The sequence below is a fragment of the Carassius carassius genome, chromosome 20 (genome assembly GCF_963082965.1).
Source record: "Carassius carassius chromosome 20, fCarCar2.1, whole genome shotgun sequence".
Taxonomy (NCBI): domain Eukaryota; kingdom Metazoa; phylum Chordata; class Actinopteri; order Cypriniformes; family Cyprinidae; genus Carassius; species Carassius carassius.
The window spans coordinates 13,831,556-13,850,072 of NC_081774.1; the positions used below are offsets into that span (position 1 = coordinate 13,831,556).

Sequence of the window (18,517 nt, forward strand, 5' to 3'; positions counted from 1 at the left end):
TGGAGTCATGGAGAGACAGACTTGATATCAAGAGATCTCTTCACAGCACTGCCTGAAGGAATAAATCACATTTATTTAGGTCTACTACAACTGCCGTTTGTAATTCTAATTTAATGAAACATACTGGATGTATTGTTTTAGTGGTCTCATTTACATAACATCTGGCTACAATGAACCTTATCTTTCCCAAAAAGTGCTTGCTTATGCAAAACAAAACCCCAAACACATACTGTATCCTCATGATGACCCTATATATACACACAAATTATAACAGGGAATTAATAAATATCCTTCACATATTTTGTATAGAGCTCACAAAACCTGGAATGGGGAAATGTCAAGATCCATGAGGGCAGATCTGGTATCAGACATCTGATACAGTTTCTTAGGAATTCTTGTTTGCTTAGACAAAGAGGTACAGGCAGAGCTCTTATCCACTCACCTGTGACGGCACCGGGGAAGGGGTTGCTAACAGCAACAGTGGAGAAGGAAGAGGAGGCAGCTCCACCGAAGGGTGTGATGACAGAGGAGGAGCCACCAAACGGGGTGAGTCCAGTTGTGCGGCTGTTGTAGTTGTTGGTGGGGCCTTTCAGGGCAGGTGACTGACCCATCTGAGTGGGGTCTGGTCCGTAGAGCCCCATGTGTGACCCAGGGGTGGGACTGGTGGGATCTGGCCGGTACTTTTGCGTTGGACCCTTGTCCTCTTTACTCTTCACACAGCCCATAGTCAAGCCTGTGGAGAGAGGAGTTAGTATTTACCAACTCTCATGGCATTTTTGTAAAACAAATGCAATCTTGACTTATAGCAATTACAACCGTTTATGGCTACAATAAAAAATCACATCAGACTACTGAGATTCCCTGAGAGAGGCTCTTTGACTCTTTGACACAATGGACCCTTTTCATAGACTGCGATGTGATGACGCATTTCCACATTGTTAACATTATCAAGAAACATTTCATATCAAATGCTGAAAGTCGCTACTTACATTTTTTGATCAATTTTGATGTTTTTTTTTTTTGTACGATTCTATGATAAGAGAAGCATTTATTTGAAATAGAGCTGCAACAACTAATCAATAAAATTAATTATATAACCAAATCAATAATGAAAATAATCAATACCACTAACAAATTTGATTAGCACGCATCTGCATGCTTTGCACAGATAACCTTTGCAGGTCATGTCACTTTACAGTATTGAATAATGCATTTCTTGGCAAAATCCATATATCATATAGCAGAGGGGTTTTCCTGAACATGTAACTTGCTTTACACATTTGTATCTTTATCTGTAAATGACAAAGTTACAGAATTTTTTTCCATTTTGCTAGCAGGGTAATCATGAAATAACTTCACTAAATGAACGCTGTCACATGTACTGTATGTGCATCAAACAGACGGCACACAAGAGAACAGCACTGCAATAGTACTGACTTTAAACATTTTGATCAAGTTTTTCTTGTTAGACATTAAACATTGGTTTAAAGTTCTACATGCAACACAAGTAATTGTATTTTTATGAGAGCAGTAATAGTAAAGGCACTTAAAGGGAGTTAATGGACAATGTAATTATATATACTATTAATATTACTAATGTAATTGTTACTATGCTTGAACATTTAGTCTGTTTTTATTTTAATTTTAGCTAAATAAAGCAAGCAGATTTTGTTTTGTTTCAGAATGTTTATATTTAACCCTTTTTTGCACATAATGTATAGATTCATTAACTAGATTTGTTTTAATAACCTTCAAACTGTAAACTGTTTGGAGAACAGCATGTGAAATTACATAAATTTAAAAGAAATTATTTGTTTTATTATAAAAGAATTACATTTATAACTGATTAATTGAAGAAATATTATACAAATTAATCAGTTATCAAAATAATCTTTAGTTGCAGCCCTAGTTTGAAAACAAATCTTTTCAGCATAAAATTTAATGGGTCCTGGATGAATAAGAGTATTAATTTCTTTAAAAAAAATGTACTGCTCCCCAACAAGTGTGGTGTACATTTAAAATAAACAATAAAAAAATAAAAATTTATAAAAATGGCAAATAATGAATTGTTTCTGCTGTAATCATCCTCTCTATATTTTATATCCTTAAAAATATTATTTTGTATACAGCAGAGGAAAATCATACTAACCCTTTAATCATTAAACCCCAAGTACTGTATAAACCCAAGCAATAGTAATAACAAAGCTTGGACAACTTTGTGGTGGAGGCTGCAAAATCTCACAGTTGTTCACTTGTTCTTCACATTTTAATTGACATTACATAATACAAAATAAGAGTGGGCTTAAGAACTTCATGTCAAACAAGGAAATGTATTTTCACAATGGAGGAAACCTGAAATCAGACCTCATACAAGCATCTGCTTCCTGTTACTAGCCAAATCAAAACTGCTTTCAACAGATTTGCCGTCATTCCGCAGCAATGCACATGTCAGAGTTAATCACACAGGCGACTTTCAAGCAGCGCTGGGACACCGATCCACGTCCCAAACAACCCACACAAAAGTGTCACTCCGTGTGGGTCAATGTGATTGGAGGGCTTTACCCTTGCTGGCAGAGCTCCAGAGAGATGGCAGTATAATCTCCAGATGCCCCGTCCCTGCTTGTGTTTCTGCCAGGCCTCTTTGTCTGGGCTGCACTCGGCATGATGGAGGCACACATGTGCAGGGGAATGAGAAATGCAAGCGTGGCCTTGAAGGAACAGGTGGCCCTAAGAGGAGCGTTACAAGACACAGCAGGGCCACCGCACAGAGAAAACAGATAGCTGGGAGAAACAGACGATGACAGACAAGAAGATACAGAGTGCAACAGTCGGTTTGGAAGTAAATATCACATTCATTTCCTCCATAGGGGAGTTTTTCATTTTGAACGATGACTTTAACCTGTTAGCCAGCACCCCCATTATGGGACTCACAGCTGAAAGTGCTCTAACTAACTTATAATTGTAATAGTTTCCTACTTCAGTGTGTTACAAACATAATTGTGGTGTCTTTAGAAAGAAGACCCTTTGGGCTTCACTTTTTATCAACCAGATTTAATAATGCTCAAAAATATTAAAAGTTATAGACACTAAAGTGCCTTGAATTTTTTTTACCACTCTTAAATATTTTTTTATTTGATATAAAAATACATGAAATAAGTCCTGGAGCAATCTAGAAAAGTAATGGGTTGAAAGCCACATGTCTCATGAGTTTCTATTTCAAATCTGAATAAAATATCATGAAAAATGAGACTCCTGCTAATATTTTTCTGAGACTATGTCTACACCCCCCACCCCCCCAAATATAAGAAAATATATTTCCCAATAGTATTGAAGGCTTCTACAAACTATTTAGTCAGTAAACATACCACTGCATAGTTTTTTTCAATTATAAAACACTAGACATAAACTTAGACATCATATAAATGATTTATTTGAGCAGTAGAAAAATACAATAAGAATAATTTGAGTAAGAAAAATAAGAATAATAAGAAAAATAAAAAAAGATTTAACATTGTTTGCCAATATAGAACATCCTGAGATTGCTAGAGATGCATATTTTACAATGAATTACGATGCAAATAAGTGCTGATGTGCTGATGGCCACTTAAACAGATGGTAATAACACAAATAATAACTCTCCCTATTCATATAGACGCGTTCACTTTGATAGCCGTGATCATTCAGTAACAGCGAGCTGATTTGGGCTGATTTGCACTCAAACAGATGGTAATCATGCAGATACATTCACATTCAACATAAAACACACTCTCACATATATAAAAACTCTCTCAAATAAAAAGAAACACAGGAATTTGCGATCGCTGTAAGTTCCGCCTCCATCAGCTGACAGGTGCGTCAGAGCGCGTCACCAGCTCTGAGGAGAGAGCGCCAAATTCAAATAAACTATTTTCCGCCTATTTTTCATTCATTCTTTTTTCCGGTGGATCGCCTCATTCTGTTTGTGACACTGTACGCTGCAAAACCATGCCGTGTTTTTACTACCAAGACGCAGTTTACTACCGTGAGTTATTCCATAACGGACGCAAACAATTCTCTCGCTGAAGAAATGAAATGTAAACAAAGGAATTATGATCCATATTACAATGTTATTGCTTCGTTGGACTAAACGTGCTTCATGAGATGTCGTTCAGTGGACCCTTACCTTTCTAACTAAACCGGGATTTACAGCTGTGGATGTGTTTATGACTCGTTATTACGACGGATCTGGTATGTACAGCGTTTTCATTGTTTATTTTTTTATGTGAACTGCTTACACAAATGTAGCAAATACAGTCTTTATAAGCTTTCCATTGAAAAACAGCAATCTGTCGTCGATGCTTGAGGCTTAGATCTTCATAAAGATACATAGTTTGTCAAGATTAAATTTGTCCTGTTTCATTTAATCTATTCATAATCACTTGCATGTGCGTGTGGGAGAGGCTTTGAGAGGCTTTGAGGACGAGGGCGTCGGGGTGCAGGTTAACAGGTAAAAGAACAACCTACTGGAGGCTACAAGGTTGATGATCAAAGATATATGTAGGGCCCTATGACATCCACAATGCAGAAAAAAAAAACAGAGGGAACCGTGGAATTCAGTCATGGAATTTACTTTATAATGCAGAATGGCATGGAATTTGCCAATTTTGGATGGATAAATCAATAGTAGGTCAGTACACATGAATCAAAACACGATATGAACAAATGTCTGTGAATATTAAGCCACAAAAAGACTTTCAATATAAATCCTGCATGTCCTGTGTGAATGAATGGCACAAACGTGCGGTTTTGTTTCGGGCTGCAACTAACGATTATTTTGATAATCGATTAATCTGTCGATTATTTTTACGATTAATCGATTAATCGGTTTATGTGCTTATATTTTAGTTTTTTCCATTTTTTCCCCAAGTAAATTATTAATAAATGGTCTTTATCCTTCAGCATAGATTTTTAAGAGATTTTAACCATTTTGCACTGTCATATCCTCATCAAAAATATACCTGGAGTTGTTTTATTGTGTTAGTAATCCTTTGTTGAACTCTTCTGCAATCAGAACACTGACCCATACTATAGCAAATTTCACAAGGAGATTTCAAATAATGTTTTCACCATGGCAGTCCTTAGAGCTCCTAAAGTAGTTTAACATCCCGAACAAAGCTTATTAAGGAATCTTTCAGAACATATTTTCACGAAGAATAAGGATAAAACAGAATAAAATTGCAGTGTATTTTATTATTTCCTGGGAAACAGCTTTATAGCTTATGCTGTGAAATTGTAAACAATCCTTCGAATAAAGTGCCAATGGCATGAAACCTGAATGGAACTCACAATTTAAAGTAAAATCCATCAGAAGGTTGTCCAGAAAAAAAATTGGACACACAAAAAACCTGCTGTGTGAAAAAGAGCAGTGAATACTTTTGTGCATTTCAAATATCTTTAAACATTTACCTCTCTCATTCAGTCATAATTAGGCTGCACGACTGAATTTTGAACTGGTAAACAACAAACTGATCACAAAACATGTTTGTAAAGCTTTAAATGTTAACTGTTAAAAAGCAATGTTCTCAGCTTTTACGACTAAACATTTGCAAACAACATTGTACTGGAGAATCTGCATAAATGAAAGTCTTAGGGGCCGTTCACAAATCGCGCCTAAAAACGCGTGGAAAACGCTAGGCGCACCGCTTTCTCCTCCTTTCCAAAGCGCTCGGGCAGAAGCGCCCCTGAGGCATCTACCTTTGCTAAGCAACCATGACGTGCGCTCTCCTTGAAGACGCGGAAATTTCAGCAAAGGATAAATGGATTTGCAGCTCAAAAAATCGCTTGCAGTAGCTCTGCTACTAAATTTATTTCAAAATGGAAATCCATATACAACTATGATCAGCTGTTCCTTTCATCTTGGCTGAGCTTTTAACGTTGTTACGGGAAAGGATGAAGCTGATTGGTTAGTTCTTGTCACATGACCCGCGGTGCGCTTGCAGCATTCTGAAAAGTTGAAATGTTTTTAACTCGATGCGGTGCGGTGTTGGAAATAACGAACTTGAACGCGCAAAAGACGCGATATGTGAACGTCCCCTTAAACAGTTCAGTAGTGCAGAGTTTACAGGTTACTCTTCTTTTTTAAAGGCTCAAAGTAAAGTTCTCCCACATCACGCTGAATGCTGCAGAGACGCTGTTCGGGAAGCACGTGACATAAAACGAGGCCAGCTATTGGCTATTCGCTACTTCTCCTGCTGTACTGGCTGAGTAAAACCTCTGGTGGCTCATTACTGCCACACTTTGGTCACCGCAGATTTGAAATATGCACGAAATGAGCCACTTACGGCAAATAAAAGTTATTTAGCAATGAATCGATGACTAAATTAGTTGACAACTATTTTAATAATAGATTTTAATCGATTAAATCGTTTCGTTGTTTTAGCTCTAGTTTTGTTTACTACACACATACTGAAGCGTGTGTGACACTCGTGTCATTTTCAGCCTCTGCCTCTTCTTTGAAATGAAGTGAGGTGAAGTGAAGAGGTGTGCGGCCAAGTATGTTGATCCATACTCGGAATTTGTGCTCTGCATTTAACCCATCCAAGTGCACACACACACTGTGAACACACACCAGGAGGATTGGTGGAAACCTAATTCAAGAAAAACAAAGCAGTGAAGAGTGGTTGAACTGGAGTGCTTGAGTGTGAGCTTGAGTGCTTGAAGCGGGCCGAACATGTCCCAACACGTGAGCTGCATCCGCCCCCTTGACCCGGTGAGGAAACATCTAGAAAGGTGTCATCTCCTCAGGACAGGATTAGCCAATGATGGATGCTTGTAAACACGCCAGCATGGGCTTTTATCAATCCCAGCTCTGAGAAGCGGTGGACAGGAAGTAACTGAAGAAAGATCTGACCTTTGATGGAGTCATATAAAGCTCAGCACTACATCATTTGCTTCTAATACCCATAATGTAATTTCAAAGACTGGGCCTGAGGGGACTGCGGCATCCTTTCAATGAGGAGAACATTTATATACCCCTGACAAATGAGCTTCAATCAATTCAACCTTGACCTCTGCTAAAATCTTCAAACCTAAGAATCGTTTACATCCGACCTACACTGAGAGCAAGCGACATGATGCCAGCACAACTACATTGCTCCCATTATAAATTTCAATAGTGATGTCACATGCCTGCAGTGGACACTAGGGCTGCACGATATTGGGAAAAAATGACATTGCGATATTTTATTTTTCTGCGATATATATTGCGATATTTTTTCTTACAAACAAAAATGGGGTGAGCACACTTACATTCTCATTTTAAATGATTTAAACATCGACACCACCATATGCGCGAGGCAGAGAGAGCAAGACAGCGCTCGTGTTGTTTGAAAACGGCTCGCTCTCTCTCTCTCTCTCTCTCTCTCTCTCAATTCAATTCATATTGCTTTATTGGCATGACATACAAAGGTACATATTGGCAAAGCATTGTACATAGCAGAATAGAAACAAACAAAACAAAAATACATATATATTTATAAGAAAAAAAATTACATGCAAAATAAATCCATATACATTTCTATAAACATTGATGGTACTTCTAATGTGTCTGTCTCTCTCTGTCTGTCTCTCTCGCGCGCGCTCTCTCTCTCTCCCTGTCTCTCTCTCGCGCGCGCGCTCTCTCTCTCTCTCTCTCTCTCTCTCTCTCTCTCTCTCTCTCTCTGTCTCTCTCGCGCGCTCTCCCTCTCTCCCTCTCTCCCTCTGTCTCTCTCTCTCTGTCTCTCTCGCGCTCTCTCTCTCTCTCTCTCGCTCTCTCTGTCTCTCTCGCTCTCCCTCTCTCTCTGCCCTGTTAAACTTGCATGTGGTTTTCAGTCCCGTCAATTATAAACTTTCACTCTATGATGGTTAAGCTGTGCAATTAATCCGCGAATCACATTCGTCAAGTGCAGGGGAGCAGCTGGCCCGTACAGTTAATGAATAACGGATCAACTACGACAGCCTACATCGCACATCCTGCGATGTGACTATCGTGGATTCGTACATCGCGATATCGATGCTTAAACGACACATCGTGCAGCCCTAGTGGACACCGATCTGTGGAGTGAGTGAGTGTTTGTAGCATCACTCGGTGTCATTTGCTCTAAATGTGGACACAGTGTAAAATGACAATGTTGTTGGATTCAGACTAATAATGGAGAAGCAAGCATGTGGCATCCGAGTACAATCTAAGCTTTGTAAGAGAGCTGCTTAGTGCTCAGTGTGTGACAATCACACAGAACTAATGGAGTGGCTGAGAGTGGGGCTGTCATGGGATCAAAACTTTAGTAGCCAAATGCCAGCAAAGTTTCAATTCCCAATTTTGATACCAATCCTATATATATATATAAAAACAAGTGTTATAATAATACAAATAATATATATTCTGCATTAAGGCCCAATCCCAATAGGGCTGTCACTTTTTATTCGATATTCGAATATGCATTCGAACATGATGTGAAATATCCTTAATAGAATTATAAATAAAATATCCGGTTTTTAAAATGCCATGTGTAGCGCATTTTTTACAGTCTATGATTAGACCGTTTGTTTTTATTTTATTCTTTGCCATCTTATCCAGTAGAGGGCACTCTAGACGTATTGTAGCGTATGCCCATGACCAAATCATGCGAATAAGCTAGTAGCCAGGCACGTCTGTGCGCTCCAGGGGGGCAGGGTTTCATATTTTTTTGAAGCACCCCTGGGCGCCGCCATTGGCTAGCGGACCCCCACCTGCTGTTAGCATTCCATTGACTCCCATTCATTTTGGCGTCACTTTGACAGCGAATAACTTTACAACTGAGGCGTTTAAAGACTCCATTTGTTCATTAATTATTTCTAAAGAAACACGAAAATGTATAAAAGGCTCCATTACCTTGTATCTTACGTTATGGTCCCGTAGAAGCAGTTTTTGTAAAAAATAGGCTAACGATGCGTCATAACCTGCGACTCTCTGTCGCACAGTAGAGAAATCACCGTATGCAGGAGGAGAAGCTCGCAGGCAATCTTTTACAGTCTATGAGGCTATCGGGGGAACGTGGAGGCATGAAGTCAAGGGAGATAATTACTCAGAATACTTACCAAAATTTGCTCAGGCCATCCTTAAAAATATTCTTGTTTGCCGTAACCCGACCGACCCTGTCAATTTAGCACCGACTCAACTTTTTATTTTTTTTGCTTTTAGTCCGACCGACTTGCCGATTGTAAATTTGCGTTAAGACCGACCAATTATTTTTTTACTCTTCAAACAACTACTACAAATGCAATAAAATACTATTAATTATATTTAAGTAAGTATTGTAAATATATAAATTGCCTTGGCCTACATACAAATGAAGGCTATCTTCTTTAATTAAAAAAAAAACCCTTGACGTCATCTGTGTTTACACGGATGTCACACTGTGGCCTGTGCGTTCGCTTCGTCTCATACTCTCACTCACTGTCAGTTCGCGCTTGGTAACGATGGCTGCAGTAAACTAAATGTTCGCGGTCACTGTTCAAAGTCATACGGGTTCGGGCACCATAATACATATAAAAAAAAATCATTAAAACAGCTCGACACCGCTTTAACTTGGCACAAAGTTCTGGAAAAACTGTGCCCAGATCTTTTCCCATCCCTTCTCCTATCTAGTCTAAAACCGTGACCGTGGAACCGTGACTGTCACTTTATGTGCGAAAATCTATTGCACGAATCAAGCACGAATCAACCAACACAAGTTTCGAAAACGAAAATAAGAAAATGATTTTGAGGACCTTTTCTCGGAGCGCGTCCAGGTTTTTTTTTTTTTTTTTTGAACAGGCGTCACACAGCAACTGCAGCTTCGGACAAACACGAATAATACTTCTCCACAATGTTTCTCTTTTTACAACAGAAATGTGAATTCAGCCGGTATTCAGTCTCATACAGTTTCGGGCTTGAATCGCCTAGGGCTGTCAAAATAGCTGAAAAAACTAAATTCGAATTTTTTACTTAAATATGATAAAAATTCGAATTGTATTCGAATTGTATTTGAAATTCGAATTGTATTCGGATTTTAAATGCATAATTTCAGTTAGGGTGAAGAAAAGCTTTTTGCTTCTCTTCTGAGGCTCAAGATAGCGCATCGAGCAAAATATTACTGCATGCTTATTCAAAGCATTAGAATTCATGACTGTGAAAAAAACATAATATTTAAAATAATGTTTATGAACCAATTATTATTAAGTTGCTTAAAGAACTATAAACAAAACAGCATCATGTATGCATGCATTGTTAAATAAATAAAAAGGGCGGAAAACCAGTCACACAGGATACATTTTTTCATTTAAAAACATGAGATGCGCGAAATGTGCATTCTGTGTGAACGGCTTGGTTTCAGTTTTGATGTAAACAAGATCTTCTCCACATTGATTTTTTTTTTTAAGTGGCTTCAACTGGATAGGCTAACATAACCTTATAATGCAATGACAAATATATTGTCATCGCATCTCGTGCGCGTACACGAGGTGAAAGATGAGAAAGCAGATCCTGCGTGTCGAGCTCGTCCGCCTTTGAAAGTTGTGTAGACACAGCTGTGCGCGCGGTGAGATGGAATGGAACACGTACCGGGGCTCATAAGGCAGCTTCCTTAATGCACACCTAAAATTCATATGCGCAATCGAATGTGGATTTTTATTTTAAATTCGACAAATATTCGAAAAAATATTTTTTTTGATAGCTTAAGAAAATCACCTATGCGATTTTTTTTGTTGTTGTTGAAATTTAATCGTAAACACAGCCATGTTGAAGCCTGCAGTAAATGTTTTGCATTATGGCAGTCCACTCTGCTTATTGTTTTTCGAAAATGTTGCACTCCTGTTTGTCATTTTGCACGTAACTTCACGCCAATAAATCATCAGAAATATTGGTCTTTACCAATATATTGAATCTTTACATTCCTCCTGCCTGTTGTCCTTGGATTTACCTATATTTGGTGTCATTTGCCGTATAAAACTTTAGACATGCAAAATCGATTTTACAATCGATTCAATGAACACTCGCCATCACAAAAATTTACTTTTTTTTTTTACATTGAAACTTGAAAAAAAAAATATAGACCGACCTACCGACCCTTTTTCTTAAAAAAATTACTGTTACTGCAAACCAAAATATTTTTAAGGATGGCCCCATGTTCATGCTCACCTTCTCAGGAAGAATTGGTGGGTGATTCAGATTTCTCTTGGCACAGCGATTAGAAGATTTACAGGTTGCTCACGTGACATCTACGTCATCAAGCTCAGTACGCCCGACCCCCAGGAAGTAAGTGCTTCTAATTGACTTCACTTGTCTCCGTTGAATCCAATGGGGTCGCTGTGTCCATTTCTTTTACGGTCTATGGTGCGCTCTGAACATGTCTTCTCCACCGCGGGGAACATTGTAAATAAAAAGAGAGCCGCGTTTAATCCAGATCAAGTTGATAGACTGGTGTTTCTTGCAAACAATATTAAGAAATTAATTAGGCTAGGCTATATGCCTTACTCCTGCTGCTGTTTAAGTTATCACGTTATTGTTTGTGCCTGTTCTGAATCGTTGTTTTTTTTTTTTTTTTTTTTTTTCATTTAGCCTAATTTTGTGGGATATGCATAGTGGCACTTCATATAAGTTGATATTATAAATTGATAACCTGCTGTTTCAAACATTAAGTAAAAATGATCCAGATAGTCCTGTTTATGACTCACTGTTAATACATTTGTGATTTAATCTCCATTAGGCTATGGTGTGTTTTTTTTTTTATATGCGCGGGAGGGCGGGCACGTAGATATTTGAATATATTCGAATACATTGCATGATATTCGATATCCGTTCGAATTTGATTTTCTCAAAAGTGACAGCCCTAATCCCAATTCTATTTTCTACCCCTTCACCTATTCTCTTGAAACAGAGGGTCAAGGGGTAGGGGTGAAAATATTCTCTTAAGAAATGGGACACCACTACTATATCATTACACGTCATCATACGTCAACTAGCTCCTATACTGGTGTGCATTAGAGCCTTTAATTACAGTTTTTTTATGAATGCGCTGCTTACTGACACACACACACACACACACACACACAGTATATATCAGAGATCGCCCAGCTTAACACATCCGGGAGCAAAGAAACTTGTAAAACGCAGCACCTGCGACTTTTATTAATAAAAGTTTAAATACTGAATTGCTACATTATATTTTCCAGCAATGAGAGGTCAAAATTGTTGTTTTTGAAGAAAACTCACTCATTGTAAAGAGAGACGCACTGAGGGATTGAGCCTTACACTGCAAAGTCTAAGTAATACACAGATCTGATATATTGACATGTATCCTATTTTTTTCCCACCATCTTACAATTACATAAGATTTTTCATAGTCAATGGCTCAGCTCTCACCTCATGTACTTTTAAAGAAGATCATATTGTAAAAGCACACCACAAGAACTTGTTTGGGGTAGGGTGGGTCTTTGAAAAGCAGCGTGAGTGACAGAGATTCACAAGAGAGCGTATGTCAGCAAATGGGGGAAAGAGAGACTTGGATTGGAAGAGAAAAGACTGAGACAGAAAGTAGTTTGCAGATGTGAGGATTATGGGCAAACAATGGGAGGTCTGTGCCTATAGAGGGTTGAAAGAGCATTGACAGTGTGTACACCTCAGTGACACGGACGGATGGGCCCTCTTCTCTATGCTCGGATGAACACCCATGTACAGTTTCACTCACACAGCTTGTCTTAAAGCAGTGCAAGCTGGTTCATACACTCTAAACTATTAACTGAACAAATTAAGTCACTGAAACTTGCTCAGCAATCAGGCTTGGGACAACAAGTGTTTAAGAGAAAGCTTATTCCGCAGTAACAGATTGAAAGATCAGAAAACGGGTAGCTAAAAGTTGAGAAAGGTGACAAATTTAAACAAGTTGTAAATAGGAATGTGTCTCCCACTTCTACTTGTGATGTGATTGGCCAAAATTAATATTAATACCAGGCGTAAACAGGGACTTACTTTTTTATTGACCTTTTCCTCTGTCCCCACCAAAACCCCTGGATGGAAGCTTCTTTTATTTAGTGCTATGTTTAGACTAACCGCAGTGCAAAAGACCTGGATCTGGGCCCCAGGGTGAGGGTGCATGGGGTTCCTCATTTCAAATCCCCTGATCCGAGTCTTGAAGGTATTTAATCCTTTCTAGTTGCACTCACTGTATCTTCTAGAGGACAGCAAGGCCCCCGATGGTGCTGACACAGACCTGGACTACACCAACAATGCAAGGTCACTGATGCATGCGGACATCACAAAATAATTTATAAAAGAATGATAGCAGAAAAAGATTTCCTGTGCCCTGTTAGATATCTGAAACATGAAAAAGGCACATGGTCGAGCATCTCTACTTAGCAGCCCTCCAATTCTCAAATCCACACTTTCAAATCTGTTCCTTCAAGTTGTGCACAACACAAAGCACTAACAAGGAAATCCTGGGTTTATCAAGGGTGTGTGAAATCACAAGGCTATAGACTAACAGATAGATAGACAGATAAATGCTAAATGGAGCAAGAGGGCAAAATAGAAACTTCAACATTACATTCTAGCAACCTAAGTAAGGCTCTCTTCACTTTTGATAGGTTAAATTTCTTGAACCTCAATGACATCACTTCTTATAGGTCTAATCCTTCGCTGTCTCTACCACTGAAAAGAAGCAGCGCTTCAGGGTTTAGCCTTTATAGTTCTCCATTACAAAGACCTTTTAAGGCAGTCTATGAGGTCAGGCAAAGGGTCATAAATATCAATCATGCCCAGTTGTTATAGGTCACACATCTGCTAGGCAGTGTAAATCAACCCAAACTGATTAGCAGGTTGGCCACTTGAGCTATAAGAACTGAACAGCTGAACAACCGAACAAGTGGCCAAGATATATTAAAAGGAATATCAAATGCCCTTCATGGTTACAGCAATATAAATAGCTGCTGAAACATGTGACTAGGCAGTCTGATCAATAAACTAGAACATAATGAACTCCACCAGGCTAACAGGAATTGAAATCAAACTTAAATCGAATTCAGTTAGGTTGGATTACAAAAGGTTCCTGAAGTTTTCTGTCATCCACCATTTGATCCAGCTGGGTCTGTCAGGGTTGAGGGAATACATAGAGGAATTATTATTTTTTTAAATAATCAAGGATGCATTAAATTAATCAAAATTGTCAGTAAAGACATTGATAATGTTACAAAAGTTTTCTATTTGAAATAAATGCTGTTCTTTTCAATGTTCAACAACCCTAATAAAAAATGCATCACAGTTTCCACAAAAATATGAAGACACCGTAAACTGGAGTAATGCTGAAAATTCAGCTTTGCCATCACAGGAAAAAAAGTTTGAAAATAAATTAACTTCAAATAAAATTTAATTTGTAATCATATTTTACAAATATTAAACAATCTTGGTAAGCACCTAAAGACATTGTTTTTGCATGTAGGACAAATTTCTTACGCATCTCGTCCAATGCCTCAATTCCAAAACGCTGTAATTTTTTTTTTTATCTTATTGTTCACTACATTTATTTGCTTTGTCAGTGTCATTGGTGTTTTTCTGAAAATAACTGCACATCTTAGAACATTCGTCAGCCAATCAGACTCAAGAATTCAACAAGCCTGTAAAATATAAATACATTTAAATGACCCCAAATTTTTTAATGGTTGCATACAAAAGCAGCTTGGGACTATGGCACTAAAATCATTCATGCCTTTCCCTCTTTATCAGTGACGTAATTTAATGACACTTCCTTTCCGTAAGTCATGTTGCACACAAATCATTTGACCCACATTCTAATCAAAGTCAGTGATATGAATGAACTCTCTAATTATGAGACGTCTCATTATCCCCTCAGTGCTGATGAGGGCCATGAAAAGTGCTCTGTTAGAAACATCAATCCCTCTGCTTCAGTGAGTGCAAGATTGGAGAGAGTAAGCTGAGAGGGCAGTGGGTCCTCGCTCATGGAGGCTGAACAGTGACACGGTTAGTGATGGTCAGACACATTTGCACACAGACCTGATTAAACACTCAGAGCATCAGAATCCACATGACATGAAACAGGGTCTCATGCCAGCACTAGTCAGATCAAAAGGATTAAGGACAGTAAATCTACAGCTCTGCAGAGATCCATGCGTGAATGTATGCTTTGAATGTATGCTTACTTCGGTGTCTGCAGTGGTACGTGTCCCAGGTCTTGATCACGGCTCAGAAAGAACATCATTAAAATACTTCATGTGACATCAGTGATTCAGTCTTAATTTTTTGAAACTATCATTTTAAGTTTGGTTATTTAAGAAATTGATAACATAGATTAATAGAGCAAGATGCCATATAGAAACATGTTAAATGCATGGTCTATGTCAGGGGTGGCGAACATCAGTCCCGGAGAGCCGCAGCCCTGCAGAGTTTTGCTTCAACCCATATCAAACGCACCTGAACAAGCTTATCAAGGTCTGAAGGGTTACTAGAAAGCTACAGGCAGGTGAGTTTTAATTAGGGAAGGAACATAACTCTGCAGGGCTGCATCTCTCCAGGACCGGAGTTTGCCACCCCTAGTCTATGTAAACCGCAAAGGTAGAACAAATTAAAACTGTGACAAATATAAAAAGGGGAGAATGTGATAAGAAAAATTCATGCATGTGTCCGGTTTTTCCACATGGAACTGTGTATCCAGCTCCTTCAAAATCTTTTTCACTCCTTATTCAATTGCAATTAGATAGCAGAGATGTCCTTTAGGACTATGATATTGAATATGGGTCACAGGCTCAAGGATTGAGAAGCGAGGAAATGAGGAAGCATCAATTTGAGTATTGAGAAGAACCCATATCATGTCGTTCCAAACCTGCATGACTTTTACTCCTATGGAACACAAAAGTAGATATTTTGAAGAATGTATGAACAAAATTCGGTCAAAAAATAAGACATTTTAACTTTCATTGTATTGACAAAAAATAAAAAATAAATGATGTTAAGAAGAAATATGACAGTCATGCAGTTTTGGAACAACATGAGGGCGAGAAAATGATGCCCGTTTTAGTGAACTATCCCAACTATAAATATTTGTGTGGACTAACTAACAAATGGATATATCACCTTCATCACTATAATCAAACCAACAAGGAAATGGCGAGGTAGAAAGCAGGCAGGTGGGTGGATCTGCCCACCTGAGTGAAATCTGCTCATTCAAAGCAGGCCGTCCCAGCACTGAAGTTACATAACCAATGATACAAGTCTGATCTTGTACAGTTCTGTTTTATTCCATGTCCACCCACCACATGCACAAACATTACAATACAACCAGGAAATAGTCATGAATTTAAAAGTTAAACCTGCACTTTTTTTTGCATTAAACTTAAAAGAAAATCAGCTACTTCTTTGCTCCCGAACTATCTCTGAATCTCAACTCAAATCCTCATCCTATGGTAACACGTTCTGGTTTTCAGTGAAAACGCTGTGTTAGTAAATACAGAGCTTGGCTGAGCTGACTGCTGAACATTAAGTGTAACACTGTAGTCACTCTGGCAGACTTGCAGCACTGCGGAATGGCCTAATCACCATGGCATTCTGCTGCTGCTGCCAATCAGAGCCAAGCAAGGAGGGGGACAAACTTCCTTCCCAGTCCATTCATACCACAAAAGCCACCTGCTGTGCCTGTCAAAGGCTGGAGCAAAGGGTGAGGGAGGACAGAAAAAAAGATGGACATGAGAGGGATGTATAGACACATAACCACCATAGTCAACCCCCTTCTACCCTTGCTAGAATCATGAATATACATGGATACATCTTTGGCATAGACAGAGATCCAACCAATGTATTTGTTGTCTAGGTAACTATATTACTGTTTTACTTTATTAAAATAATCTCAGTGAACATGAAACACTTTCAAAAATATTAATGTAAAATAAAGTTAAATACAAGTGTGATATGATTTTATTCTTATTTTTATAAAATGATATACAGAGAACTTCTGAAGAAGCCCATTTTGCTATATTTGTCTTTTAAATTACTGCATTACTATTATATAGAAGTATGATTTTCAAGTTTTGCTGTGGTATCAAAATTGGTTTTGCAATCTTGGAATGATTAGGGTCATTGTAAAGAGCCTGATATCTTCATTTCATATTAGGGGGTCCTTGCCATTTACATGGTTGAAGACCCACAACCCCAAAAAGGGCCATGACCTGCATGAGTGCTAGTATCATGTAGTATACAGAAGACAGGATCAAAAGGAAACAGATCAGAGAGCTGAAGATGGCAACCTTCCCTTTACTCGGAGTCAAGTCAACATGAGGCAGAGGTTGTGCTCACAGAAGGTTTACTGAAGAGAGATTAATTAGGCGCTTGCACACGCACGAACTCGGATTTGTTATGTCATCCTTTCATTAATTATTCAATGTAAACAACCGAAAATTGTGTGAAATGCCCGGATGTTGTGGGTACCTACAAATTGGAGTGGATGGTTGACTGCAAGAACAACAACACACTGGAGAAGAGGTCTATAGATAAGATTGCACAACTGATCACGAGTCCCTTTCAAACGTCATTAAATCTGAAGTTGTATAAAGACTTAATGGCGGAAAGTTACATAGTTTACTGATAATGAATTGCACTATATCAAAGCAGGTCGTTCACACACCGGTCCAAAGTATGGATCGCCCCGTGTTCCCTGTGGCGTGTATGTAAACTACAGGCCTGCATTGTGGACATTCGTCTACAAAATCCCCAAAAACAGATTGTACACGAATTTCAGAATTCTGGGGTTCACAATAACGTCCCAATAATTGCGAACGTGACGTTTCGGCGTTTCCTCGGAAATCTACGGTTCAGGTGGGAACTTTGAGGAGCCACGTTTCATTCTCGGTTTCTGTCGAAGCGAACACGTTAACGTTAGTCAGACGGCTTCAAAACTTCTTTAGAGAAATACAACTAGTTTTGGTACAAGAACGCCTCTGCCGCAGAGATTTGTTATTCAGGTTAGTAGAAAACACAGAACTAAGCGCCCACAGTTGTTTTCAAGCACAATCACACACCCGTTTCACACAAAACCAAAGGCGAGAGGAGACTAGGCCATTTGATTACACTTTTACAAAGGAACCGAATCGGTTTTCTTACCTTTGCCGAATCGGTTCTTTTTTCTTGAGGTTACATACGCCTTCCGACCGCTTCTTCGACAGTAACCTTTAATGTTTCAGTGTTGCACTCAAAGTGCTATTGTTGTGTCCAACTTGAAAATCACAATCTGTCCCATTCCTTTGCCATGTTACACCTCACGAGACGTGATACATAAATGCTGTGCCCAATAGAGGGAAATCCGTCATATATATTATTAAACCAGTCACGTTACTTGGTTTTGTTCTTGTGTTGCAGTAAAACGAAAAGAGTAACAGTGACCAATTCTAGCAAACAAAACCCTTTAAACCGGAACCGGTAGAGATTGTGTGGCTATGCTACATGACAAAAACAGCTCTGGGAATAGTGGATGGACTCCCGCAG

At 38.7% G+C, this 18,517-nt stretch overlaps 1 protein-coding gene across 1 annotated transcript in view; it reads right to left on the reverse strand.

Moving 5' to 3' along the window:
• Nucleotides 1–18,515, reverse strand: part of LOC132096410 (tyrosine-protein kinase yes) — a 35,737-nt gene extending 17,222 nt beyond the window's left edge. The window contains exons 1-2 of the mRNA XM_059501741.1: nucleotides 18,137–18,515; nucleotides 443–733 (exon numbers count right to left, since the gene is read on the reverse strand). Coding sequence (XP_059357724.1) covers nucleotides 443–725 — 283 coding nt within the window. The 5' untranslated portion in view covers nucleotides 726–733; nucleotides 18,137–18,515. The remainder of the gene's footprint in view (nucleotides 1–442; nucleotides 734–18,136) is intronic.
• Between the last annotated feature and the right edge of the window lie 2 nt (nucleotides 18,516–18,517).